Source organism: Fusarium fujikuroi, chromosome FFUJ_chr01, assembly GCF_900079805.1.
Source record: "Fusarium fujikuroi IMI 58289 draft genome, chromosome FFUJ_chr01".
Taxonomy (NCBI): domain Eukaryota; kingdom Fungi; phylum Ascomycota; class Sordariomycetes; order Hypocreales; family Nectriaceae; genus Fusarium; species Fusarium fujikuroi.
The window spans coordinates 4,232,355-4,255,102 of NC_036622.1; the positions used below are offsets into that span (position 1 = coordinate 4,232,355).

General features: G+C 49.5%; 9 protein-coding genes; 5 read left to right on the forward strand and 4 right to left on the reverse strand.

Annotated features, from left to right (window-relative positions):
* Window positions 1–173: 173 nt before the first annotated feature.
* On the reverse strand, window positions 174–1,091 carry FFUJ_00790 (related to Putative unspecific racemase; the record flags this gene model as incomplete). XM_023571141.1 has 3 exons in its annotated part: window positions 174–682; window positions 737–908; window positions 981–1,091. 3 exons carry the CDS (start codon window positions 1,089–1,091, stop codon window positions 174–176), a joined length of 792 nt encoding a protein of 263 aa, XP_023424721.1.
* Window positions 1,092–1,345: 254 nt separating this feature from the next.
* On the forward strand, window positions 1,346–2,470 carry FFUJ_00789 (uncharacterized protein; the record flags this gene model as incomplete). The annotated part of the gene is made up of 1 exon (XM_023571152.1): window positions 1,346–2,470. One exon carries the CDS (start codon window positions 1,346–1,348, stop codon window positions 2,468–2,470), a length of 1,125 nt encoding a protein of 374 aa, XP_023424722.1.
* Window positions 2,471–3,138: 668 nt separating this feature from the next.
* On the forward strand, window positions 3,139–4,825 carry FFUJ_00788 (related to nif-specific regulatory protein; the record flags this gene model as incomplete). XM_023571163.1 has 2 exons in its annotated part: window positions 3,139–3,546; window positions 3,605–4,825. The coding sequence occupies 2 exons, from the start codon at window positions 3,139–3,141 to the stop codon at window positions 4,823–4,825; spliced, it is 1,629 nt and encodes a 542-aa protein (XP_023424723.1).
* Window positions 4,826–5,195: 370 nt separating this feature from the next.
* FFUJ_00787 (related to 7alpha-cephem-methoxylase P8 chain) lies at window positions 5,196–6,044 on the reverse strand (the record flags this gene model as incomplete). Its single annotated transcript, XM_023571174.1, has 1 exon — window positions 5,196–6,044. The coding sequence occupies one exon, from the start codon at window positions 6,042–6,044 to the stop codon at window positions 5,196–5,198; it is 849 nt and encodes a 282-aa protein (XP_023424724.1).
* A 1,113-nt stretch (window positions 6,045–7,157) lies between these two features.
* Window positions 7,158–9,183, forward strand: FFUJ_00786 (related to ars binding protein 2; the record flags this gene model as incomplete). XM_023571185.1 has 2 exons in its annotated part: window positions 7,158–7,601; window positions 7,657–9,183. The coding sequence occupies 2 exons, from the start codon at window positions 7,158–7,160 to the stop codon at window positions 9,181–9,183; spliced, it is 1,971 nt and encodes a 656-aa protein (XP_023424725.1).
* A 2,645-nt stretch (window positions 9,184–11,828) lies between these two features.
* On the forward strand, window positions 11,829–13,977 carry FFUJ_00785 (related to sorbitol transporter; the record flags this gene model as incomplete). XM_023571197.1 has 4 exons in its annotated part: window positions 11,829–11,863; window positions 11,920–12,021; window positions 12,080–12,663; window positions 12,737–13,977. 4 exons carry the CDS (start codon window positions 11,829–11,831, stop codon window positions 13,975–13,977), a joined length of 1,962 nt encoding a protein of 653 aa, XP_023424726.1.
* A 1,434-nt stretch (window positions 13,978–15,411) lies between these two features.
* Window positions 15,412–15,774, reverse strand: FFUJ_00784 (uncharacterized protein; the record flags this gene model as incomplete). Its single annotated transcript, XM_023571208.1, has 1 exon — window positions 15,412–15,774. One exon carries the CDS (start codon window positions 15,772–15,774, stop codon window positions 15,412–15,414), a length of 363 nt encoding a protein of 120 aa, XP_023424727.1.
* A 2,323-nt stretch (window positions 15,775–18,097) lies between these two features.
* FFUJ_00783 (uncharacterized protein) lies at window positions 18,098–20,852 on the forward strand (the record flags this gene model as incomplete). XM_023571219.1 has 2 exons in its annotated part: window positions 18,098–19,586; window positions 19,636–20,852. 2 exons carry the CDS (start codon window positions 18,098–18,100, stop codon window positions 20,850–20,852), a joined length of 2,706 nt encoding a protein of 901 aa, XP_023424728.1.
* A 338-nt stretch (window positions 20,853–21,190) lies between these two features.
* Window positions 21,191–22,324, reverse strand: FFUJ_00782 (probable dienelactone hydrolase family protein; the record flags this gene model as incomplete). XM_023571230.1 has 5 exons in its annotated part: window positions 21,191–21,616; window positions 21,670–21,795; window positions 21,853–22,004; window positions 22,063–22,103; window positions 22,188–22,324. 5 exons carry the CDS (start codon window positions 22,322–22,324, stop codon window positions 21,191–21,193), a joined length of 882 nt encoding a protein of 293 aa, XP_023424729.1.
* Between the last annotated feature and the right edge of the window lie 424 nt (window positions 22,325–22,748).

A 22,748-nucleotide genomic window follows, 5' to 3' on the forward strand; every position in this document is an offset into this window, starting at 1 on the left:
TCTGATCAAGGAGGATGCAGTTATTACATACCACGATCTCTCATTGTAAATTGAATGAATATGATGCAAAGAAAAATCCAATCAGGCGGTGAAGACAATGGAGCAGGTGTTAGGGCATTGGAGAACCTCATCAACTTGAAGAAGGTGAGTTTGAATTTGTGTTAAGTCGGTATTTACTCCTTGATCTTTGCATCTGCCTTAGCTGGCCTCTGCCCGAAAATAGTGCTGCCTACACGAACCTCACTGCTTCCCAGGCGAATTGCACCTTCAAAATCCTCACTCATACCCATGCTCAACTCCAAGCTCTCCTTATCCAAACTCAGCTCCTTAGCCACAAGATCTAGCTGCTCCTTGAGAGTAACAAAGTCCTCATTCTCAGTCTCAGCGGTAGTGGCTTTGCTGCGAGCAATAGCCCCGATGGTCATGAGACCGAGAAAACGGAGGCTGGGGCATTTCTCAATGACTTCACGGCATAGAGCAACGGTCTCTTCGCCGGGGGCACAGCCAGACTTGGCTTCCTCTCCGGATGTGTTGACTTGCACATGGACACCAATCTTGTCAAGATCAGGCTGTGAAGAAAGAAGATTGGTGCGGGCAGTGTTGAGAAGCTGGGCCTTCTTGGAAGTATCTATGCTTGAGACACAGAAGAGATTGGGAATCTTTCCCAGAGACTTGCAATGGTCTAACATATCATATCAGTATGCGTGGTTCCATGTGTGTGAGTCAGGCTTCTTACTAGACTGGAGACCACCGATAAAATGCCACTGAATAGTTTTCGGGAGCAAGGCCGCTTTTTGAGTCAACTCTTGAGAATAGTTCTCACCAAAGTGGGTATGTGAAGTAGGAGCCTGATGAAGTGCTAGAATGTCATTTACAGGCTTGAGCTTTGAGACAGCAACAAGTCGGACCTGATATAGATGTAAGCCAGGGTATATTCATTGGTGTTTGAATATGAGAGTGAGAGTGAGTGTCATGCATACATTTCGACCGTCTGCTACGGCAGCAATACGCTCTTTGACGGAATTAAGCTGAGAAACAAGAGCCTGAGCCCTTGAGGGATCAATTCTCATTTCTTCTTGAGAATCACTCATGTTATATGAGTCAGGTTTTGTAAGTCTGTTGCGAAGAGAGTGGTGATTGTTGTAAGTGGACAAGTGATTTTGGGCGACCGGGTTATCATCGGTTAGGTCATGCATTCCGTGCCAACGACCCAAAGTGGCCACCATAGCTATAGCTCAGTCAGAAACGATACCCCTTGGGACTTTTAAGCCAATTTTATGACGACAGATATTCATAAAATCCAGAGAGTAGAGAGAACTCTATATGCATACAAGCCTTATCGGAGATGACCACAGATCTGAAAACTGGCCGCCGAAGGGCTACCAGCAGCGCAGCTACAAGACCAGGACATACGAGACGAAAGTCAAGAGCTGTTATTCAGCCAAAGTCAACACATACATCAGATGAATTCCTACAAGACTTTCTAGACCCTACATTTGATCCCGCAACGTTCCTCAACTCAACCCTTCCTCCACTGCAGCAGCGCTCTATACCTGGCCGAGCCGGAGATGTCACACCGCTCGCTGAGCTGTCCACACAAGCTCAGGCTCTTATTTCACAACTTAACGCCCAGACTTCACGGCTGTCAACTACTCTTACGCATCTCACTGATGACATTTTGAGAAGCGGGAGTCGCCTGGCTTATGAGGTGGAGCTACTACGAGGCGAGACGTTGAGTCTCCAGGAGACTATGAATGAGACGCTTCATGACGACATCAAGAAGTTTGTTCCCGAAGGATTGCAAGAAGCTATTGAGGCCAAGAATGCCGCTGCGGTCGCTGCTAAAGAAGACCGGAGTGCGGCACCGTCGACAACTGCTGCAGCTGTTACCAACGATGGAGCCAATCCAGATGACCCTGAATTCATCAGACAGCTACAAACATTAACTCTTGTGCGAGCACGCCTTGACTCAGTTATCAAGACATTCGGAGATGCTATGGAATTCGTCTTTCCACCATCAGAGATCTCCGTCAGCTCCGGTTTCCTCTCAGTATCAGCACCCGAGCCAGGTTCAGCACAGCAAAGTTCAGAGGAAAAGGGCAAGGAAGTACTCAAGAACATCAGAAACGAGATATCAGATCTACTGAACAAATCTGACGACCCTGTTCAAGGCATTGAGAAAGCGGCACAACGAATTGAACAACTCAAGGAGCTTAACCGTGTATGGAAGGACACAGCAGAGGAGAAGGGACGAAATAAGTTTATAGAGAGTCTTGCCAAGACGGTTGAAGACAAGCATCGGGATCTAATGAAGGAAATGGAGCTGACCAAGGAAAAGATTAAAGTAGAATCACGGTCACGGAAAGGAAGTGTCACTAGAGATGCTGCAGCGACTGTGGTAGAGGATACAAAGGCACCGGGTGGGTTTGGACTGATTAGCCAGTTGCACAAGCTTCGAGGAGGTCTGTGAACCAATGATAGAGATTCTTAAACTGAAAGCTGATTAAAATCTATTGTTCCCGCTGAACGTATTAATTGTTCCTGGTGAAGGTTACCTAAGCTCTGTCGCTGACCGTGTAAGCACAGTATCTCGCACTATGACTATACAGCCAATCACTCCACTGACTGGGTCGCATGACAAGATCGGCCCGGGGCACTATTTTCCCTATACTGCCGTTTGCAGTAGGCGGTGAGATCACTAACAAGCGCCCCGGCGAGGTCATGCCTCTCTGGGCCTCTCTCCCAGTTTGAGCCGAGACAATAGAAACACTTCCAAGCTGCTTTACTTCCACTGCCACATTGTTCTATCATACTATTGCGTTGCACTGGCACTTACGCTGGCAATTGTTCGTTTGCCTGCTCTATTCTCCTGTTACCAACCAATAAGTACCTACCCAGCTTGTTGTGGAGTAGACATCCTCTGATTCTATTTGTCTTGGCCATCTCTTTCACTTGCACTCAGCTCTTTTATCCCAAGTTGCATGGACTCTTTACTCTCCCAACCCTTACAACCTCAGCCCTGAACATACAATCACGAAGATAGCACGGATCTCAACCCTCTGAATTCTTTTCTTGAAGCCTACAGAAGCATTTTTGTAAGCTTCAGACACCACTTACACATAACCGCAACTATTTGCAATGGCCGCCAACGAAGCAGCGGCCCTTGCAAACATGGCCAACCGAACCGACCGACGCTCTCCTGCTCCCGCTTCCCAGTCAAAAAGAGATCGCAAGCGACAGGCTCTTATAGAGAGACTCTCTAGCATGACTGACAAGTTCCACCGGGAAAGGGACATGACATATCGCGATCAGCTCCAGAAGATCCAGTTTGACATCAATCTCGTCCAGCGCTTCGACCCTTACGATCCGAAAGTCCTTGAGGTCATCTCTGAACTCCAGAAGGAGCACACCAACACACAGGGTCCTCCGGTCAACGCCGAAGATGCCCGAAGCTTGCTTGACATGGCTGGCATCCGATTCTCTGACTTCGTTGACGAAGTCGAGGATTTGGTAGAAATTCGTGATTTTCAGCTGGCGCAGTCAAAAGTAAAAAGCCATCCCACGCCACACGACCAAGTGTCTTGCTAACCATGTATCCAAACAGAATGAATACGACCGACGACGAGAAGAATATAGAAACACATATGATTACAAGGTTGAGACCGCCAAGCGCGAGCACCGAGCCCTTACCAGCACTCTTCGAGATCGATTGGTCAATACCCTCACCCACAAGAAGAACCGGTTGAACCGCGAGAAAGAGGTTTTGGAGATTAATGATTCCAACGCCTTGCTACTCAACCCCAACCAGTTCAGCTTGACCAATCCTGCGAGCCCCGGTGGTCCCCATGGAAAGCGAGCCACACGTCTGCGCAAGGACGCCGACGATCTGCAGATGTATTCCGACAACAAGAAGCGCAAGCGAAACGCCGGCGATGACGACGGCTCACCTGCCCCGACACGACGAGCCCTCGACAACCACAATACTACACCCCTATGGCAGTCTGAAAAGGCTCGTGCTGCTGCTAAGCAGAACGGACCTATCTACAGCATTGATAAGCTTTTCACCGACAAGGAGCTTTCGCTTAACTACAACACTGCTGCCCTTGCTGCGCACCAGTATATTCTTCGCAATCGTGTTAGTGGCGGCGGCTCTCCCGAAGACAGCGATTCCGGCAATGGTGAAGCCAATGGCGACCAGGACGCCGATTCTCAGCCCTCTGCCCCAGCTATGGAGCGCTCCGTCTCGCACGCCACCCGCAGCACTCGTGGCGGTAATCTGCTCGACGACAAGATTTTAGGTCTTGAAGGTATCACCAATTTCGAAGTTCACAACTTGGATATTCTCCACGCACACGAACCCCCCAAGATGCCTCCTCCGGTTCCCCAGCAATATCTCAAGCCCTACCCTCGTACAGCAGACCAGAACTTCCCGGTACCCCTGTCCAATGACGATATCACTTCTGATCTTACGATCATGGGTTTCTTCAAGCAATACGACGCAGCACACAAGCCTGGAGCTCACCTTGATCGCCCAACTGGAATGCGCCGGGTCCTCGCTGCTGTATCAATACCTTACCAGCATTCACGGTATGTCGCTTTCACTAGCGCTCCTAGAGAAGACCCGGAATATGTTCGCGATTCATTGGGCCTACCAGCTCTCAGCAGCCTTCGGGATCAACCAAGCCCAGCACATGCTGGTGCAGCTACTTCAGTAGCAGCTCTGTCCAGCGCCGCAGTGCCTATGAGCCGCCAGAGCAGTGCTGGCGGAGTTGCCATGAGCCGCCAGGGTAGCAGCAGTACGCGTGGCAAGGGACGTAAGAACTAGAGATTCTCGCGGCGCAAATGACCTCCTTTTATAGTATTGCAAGCGCGGCGCAAGGGCGTAGCATCGATTTGGCTTACGGCGGCATCTTATTCCATGGAAGTCCAAGAGACTACAGCAGCAGACGGTGTGGGGTCTGTTAACTGGGTTCACAAAGTTGGGATGAGTTTTACTCAAGGGTTGAATAAAGAAACGAGCTGAATTATCAGCAATGCATTTATGTTTTCACTTTTCCTAGCGGGCTGAGACTGGTTGAATAGAACTAGAAACGTCATGCTTGTTATATCAAATTGAATGCGACTAGATCAACATATAATGATATCATAAACTCCAATGCCGTACTCTCTCTTTTTCCCTTCCAATCAACGCAACTTCAAGGACCAAATACCAATGCGCGCACCTCGATACTCTCACGGCCCTCCGCCTCAGCCCGGGTCCTAGGATCTTCAAAAGCAGTATGTGGCACACGGCCCTTGATATTAGATCCAGGCTTGAGAGACTCGCTATCGAAGCACTCCAGCAAGAGCCTCTCGCTGCCTGTCATACCACTGAGGTAATACCACTTCTGCTCAGGATTATGCTGAATCGCTGCAGTCCAACCGCGGTACCCATCTGGATATCTGTGCTCAACCGGGATGACGTCGTCATCTTCGACAGAAGCAGAGGATGCAACAGCCAGAGGGAAAGACTCGAGAGGCTTCTTGTTCAGAGGTCGCCAGACGTTGATGAGACGATAGCGACGCTTGAGAAGCTCGTCTGCCTCATCTGGGAAGTATTTGCGAACTCGCTGAGCTACAGCCGCAGCTGTTTGATCAATATGTACACGAGTCACGGGCGCACGAGTAGCATTGGGTGTTTGGCGGCGAATAGTGTGATCAAAGAAGAAGACCCTGTTGGAGCCAGGGACGTTGTTGAGGAGAAGCTGTTCAAGCTCTGGATAGTAGTTCTCCTTGATAGAATCATCATCGACGAAGTCAATCTCGCTGGAGGGTGGAACGTCTTGGATGACCTGGAAAGCATCACGGTCTAGATGATACTTGAACTCATGACCACGGATGTCATGTATGACAGTAGGTTGAGGGTTGTCTGTGAAGTTGCGCTGAGGAAGACCCTTGGGGGGAGTGTCGACGTGGTTATAGGGAGTTGAATTGTCGGAGGGAGGATTGAAGAAGTTGAGAGTTGCAGTGATGTCGCCACGGGGAATAGTTGAAGAGACGGCCATTGTCAAGACTTGTAGGGCTTGATAAAACCGTCCAAGTGTATCAAATGGATCAGAATACAGAGGTGTAAGGGATATCAGAGAAACTGGTGTGAGTTTGCACAAAAGCAAGCGATAATGGCAGAGATATCAAATGTGATGATTTGAATTGATTATTGAATCAATAGAGATGCTTTGTGCAATAAGTTGCTTCCTATCCAGCTCTTTATACTTTTCATCTGCACTTATTAGAGATGTTACCATCATAACATATGGATTTCAAATCAGAACCGAGTTCACTTGACCATCTCATACCAAAATTGGCCATGAGGCCGTATGTGCTCGAGCACGCAATTCCAAGATGCACAACCGTTGGCTGGAGGTCGGTCAATTGACATCCATGGCCACAAGGGCGTACAGTCGATTTGATTAGTAAAGGGTTTTGATTACTGTACACAGCTTGTTTGTTAATTAACCTACCTAGTTGAGAGAGCCAATGAGGATCGTAGAGTGAGTATATCGGGAATTATACGGATTTGTTAAGAGTTGGGATAGATTGGGTTTGTACAATGGCGTCAAGAAATATGCTAACGTTGAAAGACGAACATTTCGCTTGATGAATGATGACGGCAAAACTTGATTGTGCACGGCCGTCTTACTGTATACGAGATAGATAGATAGATAGATAGATATAGACATAGATCTACAGTGGCAGTAAGGTAAGCAGAAACTCCTCATCCTGGGCCAATTGCTAAATTTAGCCCCTTTTGCTCCATCGCTTGGTGGCCTAATTTGCAACTTGAATCCCCCTTTCATTTCTGAAACGCGTGGAAATACTCCGTACTCTTCGCTAAATGGTATCTGCAAGGCTATCACACTCTTAAACTGTCTTAAACTGGAATACCGTTGCTCTTAGGGAGATTTTCTCAGCCTTGGTCCATTTGTTCGTCCGTTGCCCCGTTGGATCAGCCAGTTCATGTCTCAAATCTCATCCTTCGAGCTCACTCTTGTCTGTCTCTGTTTACCCCCAATTCTCACATGAGACGAAACACGAAACAGCAAGATCGACTATGTAAAAAGAAGTGACGTGCTAAAATAACTCACGGCCAAGAAAAAACCTGAAGAGATGAACTCGAAATGCCGTCACCTGCCTCTGTCAACAACGCAACCGGGCCCTCTCCTTCTCCTCCGGCTCCGAGTCCGGCCCAGACTCAGCCTCCACCTCAGCCCGGCGCATCGGGGGCCGGATCCGCTGCGCCTCCGACCACGCGCCCGGGTCTCCCGGACCGTAGCGTTTCCGAGAACACGGTAGAGGATGCTTACGTTGACTTTATTCTCTTTTGCAATCCGGCAGTGCCGCTCTCTACAGACACGACAAGTCTGAGAGAGGCATTCCGTAACCCCCCTCGCAGCGGCGGCAAGTCCTTCAGCACATTCGCCATCTATGAGCTCGTCCGCAAGTTTTACAACAGCGAGATCCGGACATGGACAGAATTGACTACAAAGCTCGGTGTTGAGCCCCCAGACCCAAACAAGGAGGAGAGTGCCCAGAAAGTTGCACAGTATGGCGTGAGACTAAAGGTATGTGATGTAGGGCCACCCAAACTCAAGGTTTACCCACTAAAGACTGGTCTAGAAGTGGATGAATTCCATGCACGTCAAGGCTTTTTTCGAGTATCTGATGGACATTCCGAATGATTACTGGACAAGGATCCCTACTGACAGTAACCCTACGAGCCAGCCTATCCGCGATGGTGTGGCCCTCGAGGATGACATGGCTCTGAGGGCTCTTTTCCCACACATACGGCCAAAGAGAGGCAGAAAGCGTCCCGTCGACGATGACACAGCCACTTCTCCCGCTCAGAGATCTCACCTCGCACCGTCATCAGCTGTTGAGGCCGTAAGCGGTCCCATGTTAATGCCATTGTCAGCAGATCCCACGAGGCTAAGCGCTGCACCGTGGACTCCGAGTGATACCTCTCAGCAGACGCCTCTATTTCGCTGGCCGCAGTCTGCTATTACACCGAACTCGAGGAAATCTTTCTGGGACGATGCTCTTGAGCCACAGTCTGCTGTTACACCGTCCAAGCCGAGACTTACGACGCAGCGAAGAGGGCCCAAGAATGTGTCTTCTGCCTGGAGACCGGGAGTCTCCAACGGTGGTGCCAAACCACGAGGACGGCCACCGATGAACAGAACTCCTATAGATGCTTCTCTGCCTCCATTTTCTACCACGACCACCACAGCAGCCCCTGAGGAACCCGTAGCCCCCATTTGTACTCCGCCGGTCTCAGCTCCCGGGGTAGACAGTGGACAATCAGAGAATAGTTTCTCGATCCCCTCTATAACATCACAGCCGCATCCTACCCCTGCTCCACCGAGGCCTTCTCGCCCGAGTATATCTTTACAAGTCCCCGAAAGACCATCAGGCAGTGTAAGACTTGCAACTCCTCCCCCAGTCGTGGTCATCAACGGCCCCGGTGAAACCCAGGCTCCTCCTCCGCATACGTACGTCGGAACATCATCGAACTTTGCAAGAGCTACGAACGAAGTGACTATGTCACGACAGCATCAGGCTGAGGATACAATGGCACAACAAAAGGACGTTCCTAGGCTGTATTTTGAGAGGCTTGAAGAACGTACCAACGTCGATGAGGTTATCGGTTATATGATGCGCAGTCTCTTTGGGGCAAATTGGCTCGATGCTGAAGGGAATCCAACACATACATGCTCAACGACCGAAGCGATGGCGATCGTCAACTCGGTTCTTGAAGACTTGTACAGAAAGGCAGCATCACCGGACATGTTTTTGATCAACCTAGCTGCCATGACAGGAGGCGGGTACCTCCTAGCCGGGACGACGAAACTCAAACGCATTGGCGTGCAGGACGGTGCGATGAAGTATAGCTGTGAATGGATATACGGCCTAGGTCATCTCAGGGGCCAGTATCAGATGGAAATTGCTGTACCGGTGGAGATGCTTGACGACTCTAAAGAGCCGAGTCCCGAAGCCATGTCTACGGAATCAGCATCCAAGTTATCTGCGGATGAGTGGCAGGCCAAGTATGAGAAGCTGCTTGAAGAGTTGGATAAGAAGGATAAGACGTTTATGGATCTGAGGATGAAGGTGACGGATATTCTAAGGGGTGTGCCTAAGAAATGATGCTTTGTGGGGTACTGTCGAGGTTTGCAATGGCGTGCATAGTTGAGCGGAGTTATTAGGTTGTTTCTTTGGCAGATATGGTGTTGCTTCTTTTGGTTGATACTTTGCGAACTGGCGCATATTTGTATATGGTCGCTTATATTGGGCACTTGTTTACTGAGAATAATACGTGGTTACCTTGGAAATCGTGATCGTGTTCCAAACAGCGGTGAATGTGAACCTCGATACAGTGCAGTTCTGTGCATTCCGGGCACACATAATGTAAGATGGTGTCACTAAACACTTACGAGAGCCTTGTTTGGTAGATAATATTCGGATCTTTCGGGGGCTCACCATCCGAATTGAGATAAAGGCGAGGAAATCACATCGGCGACTCCGAGAATGTGTAAGCATGCTACACGATAGCTATTGCATTAGTTATACTCCTATAGTGGTATTTCCTACCATGTGAGAGCCTTTCTGGTAGGTGTGGATAGTTGATGTTGCGATCTCACGATTGGACAGATTTACGAGCGGAGGGATCTCAAAAACCACGGGGAATCTGGGGATCGCACAAGGGCATATTGGATATCATAGTTAGGGCCGATGAGCTGGGATTCTCTGGGGAAAACGCGAGAGAGAAGGGGTATCTAGATAAGAGTCTGTGGTGTTGGTGGAGATGAGGCTACCCTGGGGACGTCCACTCACGATGCAGGGAATTCTGCTGCCTTGAGCTGAAGAAGAAGCCAAGCAGCCCGAGAGAGCAGCAAATGAGGTCATTCTCTGAAATTTTGGGGTAATTGGGGACTTTAGACGAAAAAATCGTTTCACTCAACGGTGTTGTTCAAATCAAGAGACTAGAAACAATGAACAATGATAGCACACCGTTGGACAACATGTAGCATTACGTGTAACCCTCAAACGTTACACTTTAGTCGGAGCCGGTTCGGAGTGTGTACATAAGAACGGGTAAGCCAAACGGTTAACCGAATAAGCAATGCGATGTAGATCCATGCTGTTCCCAAGGCCCGAGGAATCCTTCACGACAGAACCGGGTGATATTGTCTACATCTCTTGCATCCGGAGGATTCGAGATGTGTGATTGCGCAGATCATTGACTGCTAGAGACAGTTCGCCCGGGAAATTACAAGATCCTTGATCTCCATTGTCTTGGATCATGAGAAACCACACTCGTAACTTTTAAGTTGTCATTTTGGGTTTGATCATGAGACATGAATGGTACCTTGTGATTACATGTGTCGGTTACAACAACATGCTATTTGACTCTGACTTGTCTCTCGGAACAAAAGTTCGGCATGTTAAGGAGGGTTGCAGAGAGGCGGCACAGAGGCTGAAAGGATGGAGGGATGTCAGACAGTTTGGACTGTGACAACGGAACCGAGACAAGGTCCCCTTGTCTAAAGATGCTCTTTCAAGGCACTGGGCCAGAATAGGAGTTTATATTGTACATGTTGACTTTGAGTTATCAGCGTCTCTTTGTTCTTGGATGTCAATTCGGCGTTGAAATGGTCACAGGAAGTGAAACAAAATGAGATAAAAGACAGACCAACTGAGCTCGGTATGTCCCTTGGTTTAAGTAAGATATGAAGACAAAGATGTGCATGCAATCTTTATCTGATGAGGTAGACATGGGGCAATCACGCTCTCCACAGGAAGAAGAGAGGACGATGACATTGACTTGAAAATACACGTACCTTGGCAAGTCAGTATTAATATAAAGAATTGCCAATTGTCATGCCCCAAAGACAAGTATTGAAGCTGATAGATAATCCCTGCAAATAACGAACCGAAGTCAAGACCCTTGTCCTTTACCCTGTCTTCCCCCATCTTGACCTTGTTCTTGTCCTTGTCCTTGGGTCACCGGCCGGTCAAAGCCCGAATAAAGCGCAGCGTCTTTCTCGTAAATCTGTTGTCTTTTCCTGTGTGAACTTGAAATTCAATGTAATACAGACGAGTACCATCACTCTTAGTGCATTATCCCCATCACTAGGTCTATTCAAGAAGCTGCCATTATAGTCCTAGGTCCAGTGCTACGTCCACTAACTTTACTAAGGTAGTGCCCGGACCAAGTCTCGTCGTCTCACCCCAGACTCGCCCGCCTCGACTCGACTCAACTAGGCTAATCAAACCAACGGCCTGGATCCTTCGACTCAACTCATCAACTTTGCCTCCTCCAAACTCTTTAACCAAACTCACGACAACTCATTCCAAGTCAACTGCTCGATCGATTCTTACATATTATTAATCCTCATCTCACGTCTAACATCTCCCAATCGTTGCGACAACTAAACAGTCATCGATCACTCTCTTTTCCTCGGCTTTGGCGTTGACTGTGCCTCATTGTTCTTATCTCCCCAGCTTCCAACCCCACATCTTGAAGCGATCGACCGACGACACCCGCTAGAAACGTTTGACACGGCTCATCAATCAACTCGGCTCAGCTCGACTGTCTCTGTGATATCTACGCCTCGCCTTATCTTTGACCAACTCACCCACGACCTTCTCACCACAATCAACATCATTGGTGTAGTCTTTTCTCAATCGGGCAATCGCCCGTCTCTCCGACCAAACCCATCTTACTCTCAACCCGCCACCCTCAGTCACTCACTCTCACTTTACCAGTCACTGGCTTTTTATAACACAAGATGGCGCCGAATCGCGGCGGAGACGACATAGAACGGTATATTCTACCCTTGCTGACCCATTGCCGATCCATATGCTGATCAGTACTCTCAGTCTGTCAAGGACCACCAATGAATATCCTTCCAGTTCCATGATAGAACATGCACGGCGTCCTTCAGAAGCCTATGTCAACCTTCATGCAAACATTGAAGCCAAGTACGCTCACTAAACCTCGGCACGCCCGCTCAATCCTTCATGACTAACATGACCCAAGAATCAAGAATCCTCTCTGGGGTCTTCCACGAGCAAGACTTCTAGCTGATGTTGATGACTTCTGTCGAAAAAAGGAACTAGAGCAGTACCGCCCCCTCATTCGCAAGGGCGCTCTAGTTGCGCAGGACCCTACTGGCTATGAGGATATCGATGGAGACGAAAAGCTCGACGACACAGAGATACAAGCTCTCAGAGACGAAATCCTCCACAAGTGGCGAGTCCCCTTTGTTCTGTACTTGACCGTTGCGACATGCTCCATCGGCGCAGCCGTACAAGGATGGGATCAAACCGGTTCGAATGGCGCGAATTTGGAGTTTCCCTATGCTTTCAGTATCGGCAGTGAAAGTATACACGACAAGCTCCTCGTCGGTCTCGTCAACTCTGCCCCTTACATCGGAACAGCTCTCTTTGGTTGTTGGCTTTCGGATCCCCTAAATTCCCGTTGGGGTCGTCGCGGCACGATATTCTTCTCGGCCAACTTTTGTCTCTGGCCTGTTATTGGAAGCGCTTTCTGTAACACCTGGAGACAGCTTTTTGCGTGTCGCGTATTACTTGGCATTGGAATGGGTACCAAGGCTTCAACAGGTGAGTTTCTACGTCTCCGGACCACAAGGCAAGCAGCACGTCGCTGGGACCCCGTAGCTGACATGTGAGACAGTCCCCATCTTTGCCGCGGAAAACTCACCTGCCCCGATTCGAGGAGCCTTTGTCATGAGTTGGCAGATGTGGACGGCTTTCGGTATCTTCCTAGGAACGTGTGCGAATGTCGCTGTTACGAAAATCGGCCATAACGCATGGAGGTTCCAACTAGGATCGGCGTTCATCCCAGCTGTACCCTTGATGTGCTTGATTTACTTCTGCCCAGAATCGCCTCGTTGGTACATGAAGAAGAACCGTTACCAAGATGCGATGAAATCCCTATTACGACTACGAAACCACCCGATCCAGGCCGCTCGCGACTTATACTACATCCATGCGCAACTCGAGGTCGAGCTGGACTTTATTGGCGAGGCACACTATGCCAAGCGTTTCATCGAGCTTTTCACTATTCCTCGCGTGCGCCGTGCTACTGTGGCCTCATTCGTCGTCATGATTGCCCAACAGATGTGTGGGATCAATATTATCGCGTTCTACTCGACAAGTGTGTTCCGAGATGCAGGTGCTGACGATAACCAAGCTCTGCTGGCATCGATGGGTTTTGGGCTGGTTAACTTTGTCTTTGCCTGGCCTGCAATATGGACGATAGACACCTTTGGTCGACGATCTCTGCTACTGTTTACCTTTCCTCAGATGGCATGGACACTACTTGCAGCAGGTCTATGTACTTTGATCCCAGGCACAGGCGGAGCTCATATGGCTTTGGTTGCGTTTTTCGTCTATCTTTTCGCTGCCTTTTACTCACCTGGCGAAGGACCTGTGCCTTTCACCTACTCAGCTGAAGTATTTCCTCTGTCGCATCGTGAGGTGGGCATGTCGTGGGCTGTGGCAACCTGCCTTTTCTGGGCGGCAGTATTGTCTATTACTTTCCCACTGATGTTGGCTAGATTGCACGCCATTGGTGCTTTTGGCATGTATGCAGGGTTCAACATCGTCGCGCTGGTTATGATCTTCCTGCTGCTACCAGAAACAAAACAGCGGACACTCGAGGAGCTGGACTACATCTTTGCAGTACCCACTCGTGTCTTTGTGAGATATCAAGTTACGAAAGTGCTTCCCTGGTGGATCAGACGATGGATCTTGTTCCAACGAGAAGCAAGACTGGAGCCTCTGTATCAGTTTGACACAGTTGGCGAACCCGAGGATAATCACAGCAGTGACTTCGGCTATGAGAACGACAAGGCAAAGGTTGAGTTGAAGGATACAATTGGACTTACGTCAGGAGTCCAGACGACACGATGAGGTTGATGGTGGAGATTGTGATATCATGACATTTGGCGTTTGTTTATGGGAGACTTGATTGATTTGGAGAGTTTGTTCTGTACTGTACTCTTTATGATACCCTGCACGAGAAAGTAGCAAGCGAAATGGAATTGGGCCTTGTCTTTAACTAAGGGAGATGAATACCCCACGAAAGAGGAGAAACGAGTGTATTAGTTTATAGTCAAGTGACGTCAGGAGAAGACTAGTTACTGTACATATGATAATAGTCCGCATCGTCTGTGCAATTTACGTCTCTGACGGTTACGTTATTCACCAAAACCTGACGCTGAAGTTCGCCGAGCTCTTTAGTTCAATGTGAGTGACGTCGTGATAGCGGAAAGTGAAGCGGGCTTCTCAACTGGACCTGTCTTGGCCCAAGGTGGGAATTCCGTCATTCTCATTCGGGGCCTCGGGAGATGATCACCATCTCCACTTGATCAACATTCGGATGGGTTGGAAGGAGATAAATGCCCAAAAGGCGTTGATGCTCAGTGACAGAACTGAATTAGGAAGTGAGACTATAATGCCGAGGCCGACACGGGCGTCTACTGTAAACCGAGGAGACACACTGTCTCTCCGTACATACAAGTTCCCATTCATTCAACGTCATGATGTTTGCGCGCGCTTAGTGAGTGACGCACATACTGTGCAGCTTCTTCTCGTTTACGATGCCCCGACGATACGAACTGGGGGAGTGAGAAGTCTTTGGGCGTTTCTACAGTAGAGCAAGAGCACGGCCAAGCTTTTCCGGGGATGTTTGATCGATCAGATCACGTTGCATTTTCTTGTTGTTGCTGGTTGAAGCGGAGACTGCTGATCGACCTACGTGGATTCCTCGTGAATAATGGGATCGACATTGCGTTGTCGAAGGTGGATGGGCACTGTGGGAGAGGAGTGAGACATGAAGGGTCCAGCAGATTAGCAACTGTGAGAATGATCGTTCAAGATGATAATAGCAAAGTATTATAGGACCAAGTTGAAGTTGAAAAAGTAATACTGGTAGAGTAAATGCGGTTGGTGGAATAAGCCGAGTGGTGACCCAAACTGTCGGTCCTCCCAAGTTCCAGTTTCGACGTCGTCCCAACTCCCAGTGCCAGTGTCAGCGTAGGTAGGGTTACACTCCATCAGCTTATAGCAAAGACACATTCTTGGCACCGGGAGATGAACCGAATTTAATGTCGCCTTGCGAAGAAATAGGGGGACATAATCGATAAGAGCGTTTCCTCAACTCGTTTCATATATCCGCAAACTCTGCCATATTGATCCACGATGAAACCCAAAAAAAGAAAAAGGAAAAAATAGTTCACGGTCTCGATTCTTTTGAAATTGAAATTTTGACTTTGACTTCCATCACAGTGGATGGAGGTCAAGGCGTGGACTAACTAGCGAGCGTTTTTTCCCTTGCCGTCACCCTTATTCTGACACGTTGACACAGGCTAATGCGGGATAGCATGACTTTGAGGTCACTTCGTGCCTGCAGGGGTAAATATCATGGTTCGCTTTGTTCTTCTGAACCAGTGGCAAGATGAGAGGGGTTTGGAGCAGGAAATAAAGTCTTGGTATGGTGGCTGTGAGCCGAAGATGCATCATGGAGTAGTTAGAAGATGAAATGGCCAGAATGAGATATCCATAGACAGCATCATAGACAGCATCTTCAGCATTCTCTTCAATATCAACGTCAGGATCTTTGATCAGACTACACAAACTTCGTCCGAAGATACCAACGGCCAAGACAATGCGGCAGTTGGCGGCTTTCAAGTTGATCAACACCCTCATTTTCTGGTAGCGTAGACGCTAGAATTCCCGGGAATGGCGAAAAGAAAAGTGGTTGGTTTCGTCTTGTCTTCAATGTCTTAATTGCGCGTCAATTATCCAAAGGTGTGCTAGTCGGGAATCAGTAACACAAAAAGGAAACTCAGCCGTTGAAAGCACGAGAGGCTAGCCGCTAGCCTACAACTTGTTGAGCCGCCATCGACCCTTTGTAAGTCGAACATCGAATAAGAACTTTTCGTAATGATTCTCGCCATGTGCAGCATGCCGACTCTTTCAACAACATTCAAACTATCACAGATCAGGGAGAAACCGTACCGTGTTTCACTGTGGCAGTTGCTGGCGTCAAAACGTCAGCTCCCGATGTGGGATCGGTATAAGGACCCCTTGAGATCTCTGGTGTAAATCTTTGCCACGGAGGGACACCTCGAGAGCTTGAAGCTTTCTTGGTGGACAGTGCTGAGTGGAATAAATATGGAGAAGATACGGTTAGATGCTAACTTTTGGTGCTTTGCATCGATGATTGACTGATCTCTCGTATCGACAATCGCCTCTGGTCCCCAGTCTTTGTTATGTTTCTTCCCTTGCTTGGGTGTGTGTCTTCTGTTCGTGGTAAAGATATTCTTCTTGCAGTGTTGTAGATGGATGGCCTGTTGGTGGTCGGGTGTTTTAGACGTGCAAACCGAGACATACACAGACTTTGATTGTCAAAGCTGAGAAATGTCATGCATTTGCCTACCAAAAATCACGTTCGTACAAGCCCACGTCTCATCCTTGGTTGAATCCTACATATTTCTTGTCATAACAAAAGGCTGCACTGTACTGTGTTGAGTTTTCGGCCGCGTAGCACCCCAGCCCGATTTGGAGACGTGAAACAAAGGGGTATCTGAGACCAGCCTGTCAATGGTTGTTTGTGGCTGCCGGGGGGCGGCGCCTCCCCCTGGCCCGGCGTTGAGAACCGCTGCCGTTCTGAAATATTACTGGATAAACGCGGACATTTGGGGGGTTCGGGTGCCCCTGAAGCCCGGCATACAGCAGATGAAAGGGAAAAAAGTGAAAGAGCAAAAAACTTGCAGAGGTGCCCAGTGTCTGGGGACCCTGTCGCGGATCCTTTTTCAGCTGGTAGGGCTCATGATCCAGCGAGAGGGGAGCCCTGAGGGCCCTAATGACCCAGGACCCAATTGGACTTGGTCCATACCTTACCTGGAGAGAAAAACTTGAGTGGGTGGCTGGCTTTTCGCCATGACTGAAGACGCGCTGCTGGTGGATTCACGGCCCCTAAGTTTAGGTTCTCCAGAGCCATGACCCGCCCGTGAGTGGGAAGGAAAAAAAAAAACAATCGGGGACCCCTTTCGTTGCTGACGGTACCTGAGTCCCGGCTTGGTATTTCTAGGATTGTGCTTGGATGGCAAGGCGGACAAACCTCAAATAGCAACAAAACCTGGCCTAGCCTAGTACCTAGCACATGAGGAAAAAAGGAAAAGCACACCATGATAGTGGATGTCACAGTGTAACTTGTAACTATCTCGCACTCACATGAGCTTGAGCAAGAGCCAAGTCCGACAGGGAAGGAACAAGGAACACCCACCCAATCCATGATCCCCGAAACCTCGTTCGTCAATGATTGACTTCAACCTCTCTTTCTAGTACCTAGTCGTTCCCTTTCTCTCTCTTCTTCCTCTTCATCATTTCTCCACCGACTCTCGTTCCAGTCCCTATTATAACCACGGCCCTCCCACCCCGGCCTAGGCTTGCCCTTCTTTTGAAAGCTTCCCATCTTCTGTTTTGTTTCCTAGCTCCTAGGTTTGATCTCTCTCTCTCTCTCTCTCGCTTCCTCATCTCACCTCAGGTGGCACAAATAACCACCAACTTGTTCCTGTTCGTCTTCGCTGGAGAAGACTGCAGATCACCTTCGCTCTTTGTCCTATACCTGCAAAAAAAGAGGAGGAGAAACACATGGGATCGTCGTAGCGTTTTGCCTGCATTTATTTCCTTGAATCTACTACATCATCGGCATACAACATTGGCATATCTAGCTTGGAGCAAGTCTTCAGCAAACAGATCATCACCCCCATTCCCACCTAACTCCTAGACACCCTTCGAGCGCAAGCAGATCATTGCGGCTAAGGATTTGATATCCTACCACCGTCTCATATCCTGCTAGCACTGCCCGACCTCCAATCTTCAAACGCCTATCGGTTTCATCATCGGCCTCGACTCACGCCAACAGGTCGATCGCCTCTTGACTCGAAGTATTCGGGCCACCATATCGAATACTCCCGCCCTTTCAACTCCCTGGTTGGAGTCTGATATATAACTACACACGAGAATGGTTAATCGCCACGTTTCTTTGTCTCCCCGCAATTCGCGTCACTCTCACACAGGCTTCGTTCCCCTTGGTGGCACCAACAGCAATAACGAAATGGGCGACGGTATTCAGCTCACGCCGGTCAAGAGCAATGCCTCTGCCCGGAGTGGTATGAGGAAGGCCGACATGCCTCAACCCTCTACCATGGATAGCAACTCTCCTACCGAGGACGAAAAACTCACCGGTCAAGGTCACCGCGGCCGTCGAAGGAGAATGGGCGATGGCCTCTCTCGTAGCGGTACCGGAGGAGAGGAAACCACATTGAACCCAATGGGCAGACTCTACTACAAAATCATCGGCTTCTCTGTTGTCACCAGGTACCTTGTATACGTCGTCCCCGTCGGTCTTCTCTTGGCCATTCCCCTAATTGTCCTCGCCGCCATTGGCAAGAAGGATGGCATTCCTGTCGGCAAATGGAACGGAGATGGTGACAGGGCTGGCGATGATGGCCCTCCGCTCTTCAAAATCTTCCTCTGGGTTCTCATCATGTGGCTCTCATGCTGGATCGCAAAGGTTGTTGCTTGGTTCCTACCCTCGCTCTTCATGTTCTTTACTGGCGTCGTCAGCAAGGGTACTCGCAAGTACGCAACTGTCCTCGGAAATCTCATCCTTCCCTTCTCCTTCTTCTTCTGGGCCTTGGCTTCTTATGTCACTTTCAAGAACCTCTGGATGGAGGAAGATAGAGGCAAGAACTACGTCCCATGGGTCCGCACTATGGGCCGTGTCCTGGGTGCTCTTTTCGTTTCTTCAGCTGTCTTCCTTGGTGAAAAAGCGATTGTCCAGCTGATCGGTATCTCCTACCATCAGCGATCGTTTGCCAACCGTATCAGGGAGTCTAAGCGTGAAGTTCACTTGCTCGGGCTTCTGTTCGATGCATCTCGAACCCTCTTCCCTCTCCATTGTCACGAATTCGCTGATGAGGATGCCATCATTAATGATAGCATTGAGGTGATGCTCCGTGGTAAGAAGGGACACAAGCGCAACGGCTCTGCCACCCCCATGAAGCTCATTGGAGAGGTTGGCAAGATCGGAGACAAGGTTACCTCCGTTTTCGGCAACCTTGCCTCTGAGATCGCTGGCCGACAAGTTTTCAACCCCAACTCCGCTCACTCCATCGTCATCGAAGCTCTTGAGAAGACTAAGTCATCTGAGGCAATGGGTCGACGTATATGGATGTCTTACGTTGTCGAGGGTCACAACTCACTTGTTCTGGATGACTTCCAGGAGGTTCTTGGACCCGCTTACAAGGAAGAAGCTGAGGAATCATTCTATATGATCGACGGTGATGACAATGGTGATATTAGTCTCGATGAGATGGTCCGAAAGGTTGTCGAAATCGGTACGGAGAGAAAGGCAATCGCCGAAGGTATGAAGGATATTGGTCAAGCTCTTCAGGCTTTTGATAAGATTCTTCTCGTCGTCGTCCTGCTGGTCGTTATTTTCGTTTTCCGTAAGTCTCACCTCAGAAGTGTGTTTGAATTCACTGACAATCCCCACAGTTGCTTTCTTCCAGAGTAGCTTCATTACCACTCTCACCACTGCCGGAACTACCCTGCTTTCTCTGTCTTTCATCTTCGCGGTTACTGCCCAGGAATTCCTCGGTTCTTGCATCTTCCTTTTCGTCAAGCACCCCTACGATGTCGGTGATCGTGTCGATATCAGTGGCACCAGGATGGTTGTCAACAAGATCTCCCTCCTCTACTCGGTTTTCCACCGACTGGACACCATGCAAACAGTCCAAGTGCCCAACATTCAGCTCAACAACATCTGGATCGAGAATATCTCTCGTAGCAAGGCCATGCACGAAACCGTCGAAGTCAACGTTTCTTTCGATACCTCATTCGAGGACATTGAACTTCTCCGCATCGAGATGGAGAAGTTTGTCCGTCAACCCGAGAACGCTCGTGACTTCCAGCCTGATCTTAGCATTAGCGTTGGCGGTGTCGGTAACCTCGACAAGCTTCTGCTCTATGTCACCATCGCTCACAAGTCCAACTGGCACAACGATTCCGTCCGCGCCAGCCGCCGTTCTAAGTTCATGTGTGCACTTGCCCTGGCTCTGAAGAAGGTGCCTCTCATTGCTCCTGGTGGTGGCGGTGAGCCTCTTGGTGGACCTACAAACCCCTCTTACTCTGTTACTGTTACCGATGAGTTTGCCAAGAACAGCCGCGAGGAGGCTGCTAAGGCTACTGATGAAGCTCGCATGGTCCCAACCTCGAAGCAGGAGAACACTGAAGAGAGCCAGGCCCAGGCCGCTGAGGGCTTCAACTCGCGCCCCCCTGCCGCCGGCCTCGGTGTCTGGGATAATAGTGACAACCACACCCTAGGCTCTCACGATGATGAAGTCAACCGCAACCGCGACATCGAGCATTTGCGGACTGATCTCAAGCGTGAGAGCACTCGGGGTCGCCGCAAGGCGGGTGAGGCTATCCCCTCACTTTCTCTTGAGACGGCCCCTCGTGCTAGCATCACGTTGACGCAAGCAAGCCCTCGCAGCCCTCACCGTGGCCCCTTCGACGAAGAGGCTGAGGCTGGCATGGGCCCAACGCCTTACCATTCTAATCTCTCTGCCGGCCCATCTCAAGGTTCTCAAGGCTACCAGCCATATGCCGGCTCCAGCAACCAGTATAATGTCGCCCACCCCCTGCAAAGGCCCGGTCAGGGACCGCCTCAGGGACCGCCTCCTCAAGGACAACCACCCGCTCCCCAGCGCTAGTGGACCTGGAAGTGAGACAGACGAACCGTAACGGCTGATCAGTGTGTACTGAAAATAGTAATATTGGGGAGGTTATTTGGGACGGAACTGAATTTTTCTATGTTGGTATTCGGGTTACTTGAGAGACTAGAACAGTCATCTCCTTTCTTAGAAATCAGATTGGGTCGTCCGTATAAAAGAGTGCGGATGTATCGGTTTATGAAACCCAGCCAGGGACTGCAGACCAGCAGCTCTCAATATTCACGAAGTAAAGAATTTAGACTATTATTACACTTCAATCAAGTATTTTGAGGATAATTGTTATTTCGAGGAACTTTGCGTCTCTGGAGGCTGCTGACTTAGCAAACGTGCTCCGGAGGTGGGACATCACCGTCCTTTGCCCCCAAGTCAGTCTTGAGAACACGACCGAAGAGTTCCAGCAAAACCTCGAAGCAGACCTTGGTGATGGCAGGATCATAACGTCCCTTGCTTAGCTCGTCACGGATGAAGGCGTGCTGAGCCCACGCAAACTCATAGAAGCTGGTAGGGACACCAGCTTCGCGAAGCTTGGCACGGATTAGATCGCGACCAGCATCAGGGACATGAGTGTCCTTTACACCAAAGATCATGGCAACCTCTCCCTTGAACTTGTTGAAGAGATCGATGGTGTGGTTGCTGTTGGGAGGAGCGGTTGATGAAGTGTTGGGCGCATCATAAGGGCCGAGTGTACGGGAGTGAATATCAGTTGCGAAGTAGGCAACGCAAGCAGAGATGCGAGGGTCGAGCTGTGTCGAGCTGTTGATTAATATGAAGAGAAAATGCTTGGTGAAAGACTTACAGCAGCGCGAACGGCCAGATGACCACCTAGACACATGCCTGTAGCTCCAATACGACCTGTGCAGGTGGGAAGTGAGAGGAGGTAATCGACGGTGGCGTATGAGTCGGCATCATAGGACTCGAGGGTCTATCACAGTTAGTTATCGTAAGTGCAAGTTAACAGTGCTGGCTGTCCAGTGAATACCTTTTCGATCTTGAACTTGTTGCCACGATCAGTGTCCTCGGCGTCGTACTTGAGAGGCTCAGGGCCAGTGAAGTCATGGTAAGATGAAGGTGCAGCGACGATGTAGCCTTGACCAGCGATCTGACGGGCGAAACGGGCAACAGGGCCAGTGACTGGAGAAGTAGAGTGAGCTTGCTGTGATATTGATGTGAGTATGATGTGAGGACTTACCTTGGTAGATCTCGCTGAAGAGACTCACACCAGGGAAGCGTCTGAACGAAGGTCAGAATGATGCAGAGCGAGAGGATTCAGGAGACTTGCGCATTAGGATATCCAGGAATAGTGGGATGAAAGACAAAGATGCCTGGTCACGAGTGTAAGTAGGTAAGCTTCTCATGTCGCATATCGTGAGAGTTGAGCTGGACATACGCATAGTACCCTCCTTGCCATTGGCAGAGGTCGGGACATCGACGTGAGACTCTTTGACCAACATTTTTCTTCCTTCAGACCTGATGTTTTGGAGGTTCAAAGTTGCAATATCTGAGGTTATAGCTGTTCAACCTCATATCATTATCAACTTCCCCTCGATGCCCCTCGGCGGGGTGTTACATATGTACATCCTTCAAGCGAGACGCCTCTGATTGGCCGAGGGCAACATCATTCAAGCTTCATAACTTGATCCGTCCGTTGTGGCACCCGGACCGATCCCGCCAGCACCCGCTACGTAGGTATAGAACCAGTCTCTACCATGAGTAAGCAGTAGTAAGTTCTTGTTAGTAGCAGAACGCAGCTGATGACATGTCTTGCGGTGCGTGTCCTAGGGCAGCCGCTGCAGTACAATGTGACCGCTTTTTTAACACCGAATCACAGAAATAAACATGTGGCAGGGGTATCCATATAGCTAATTACCTTAGAGC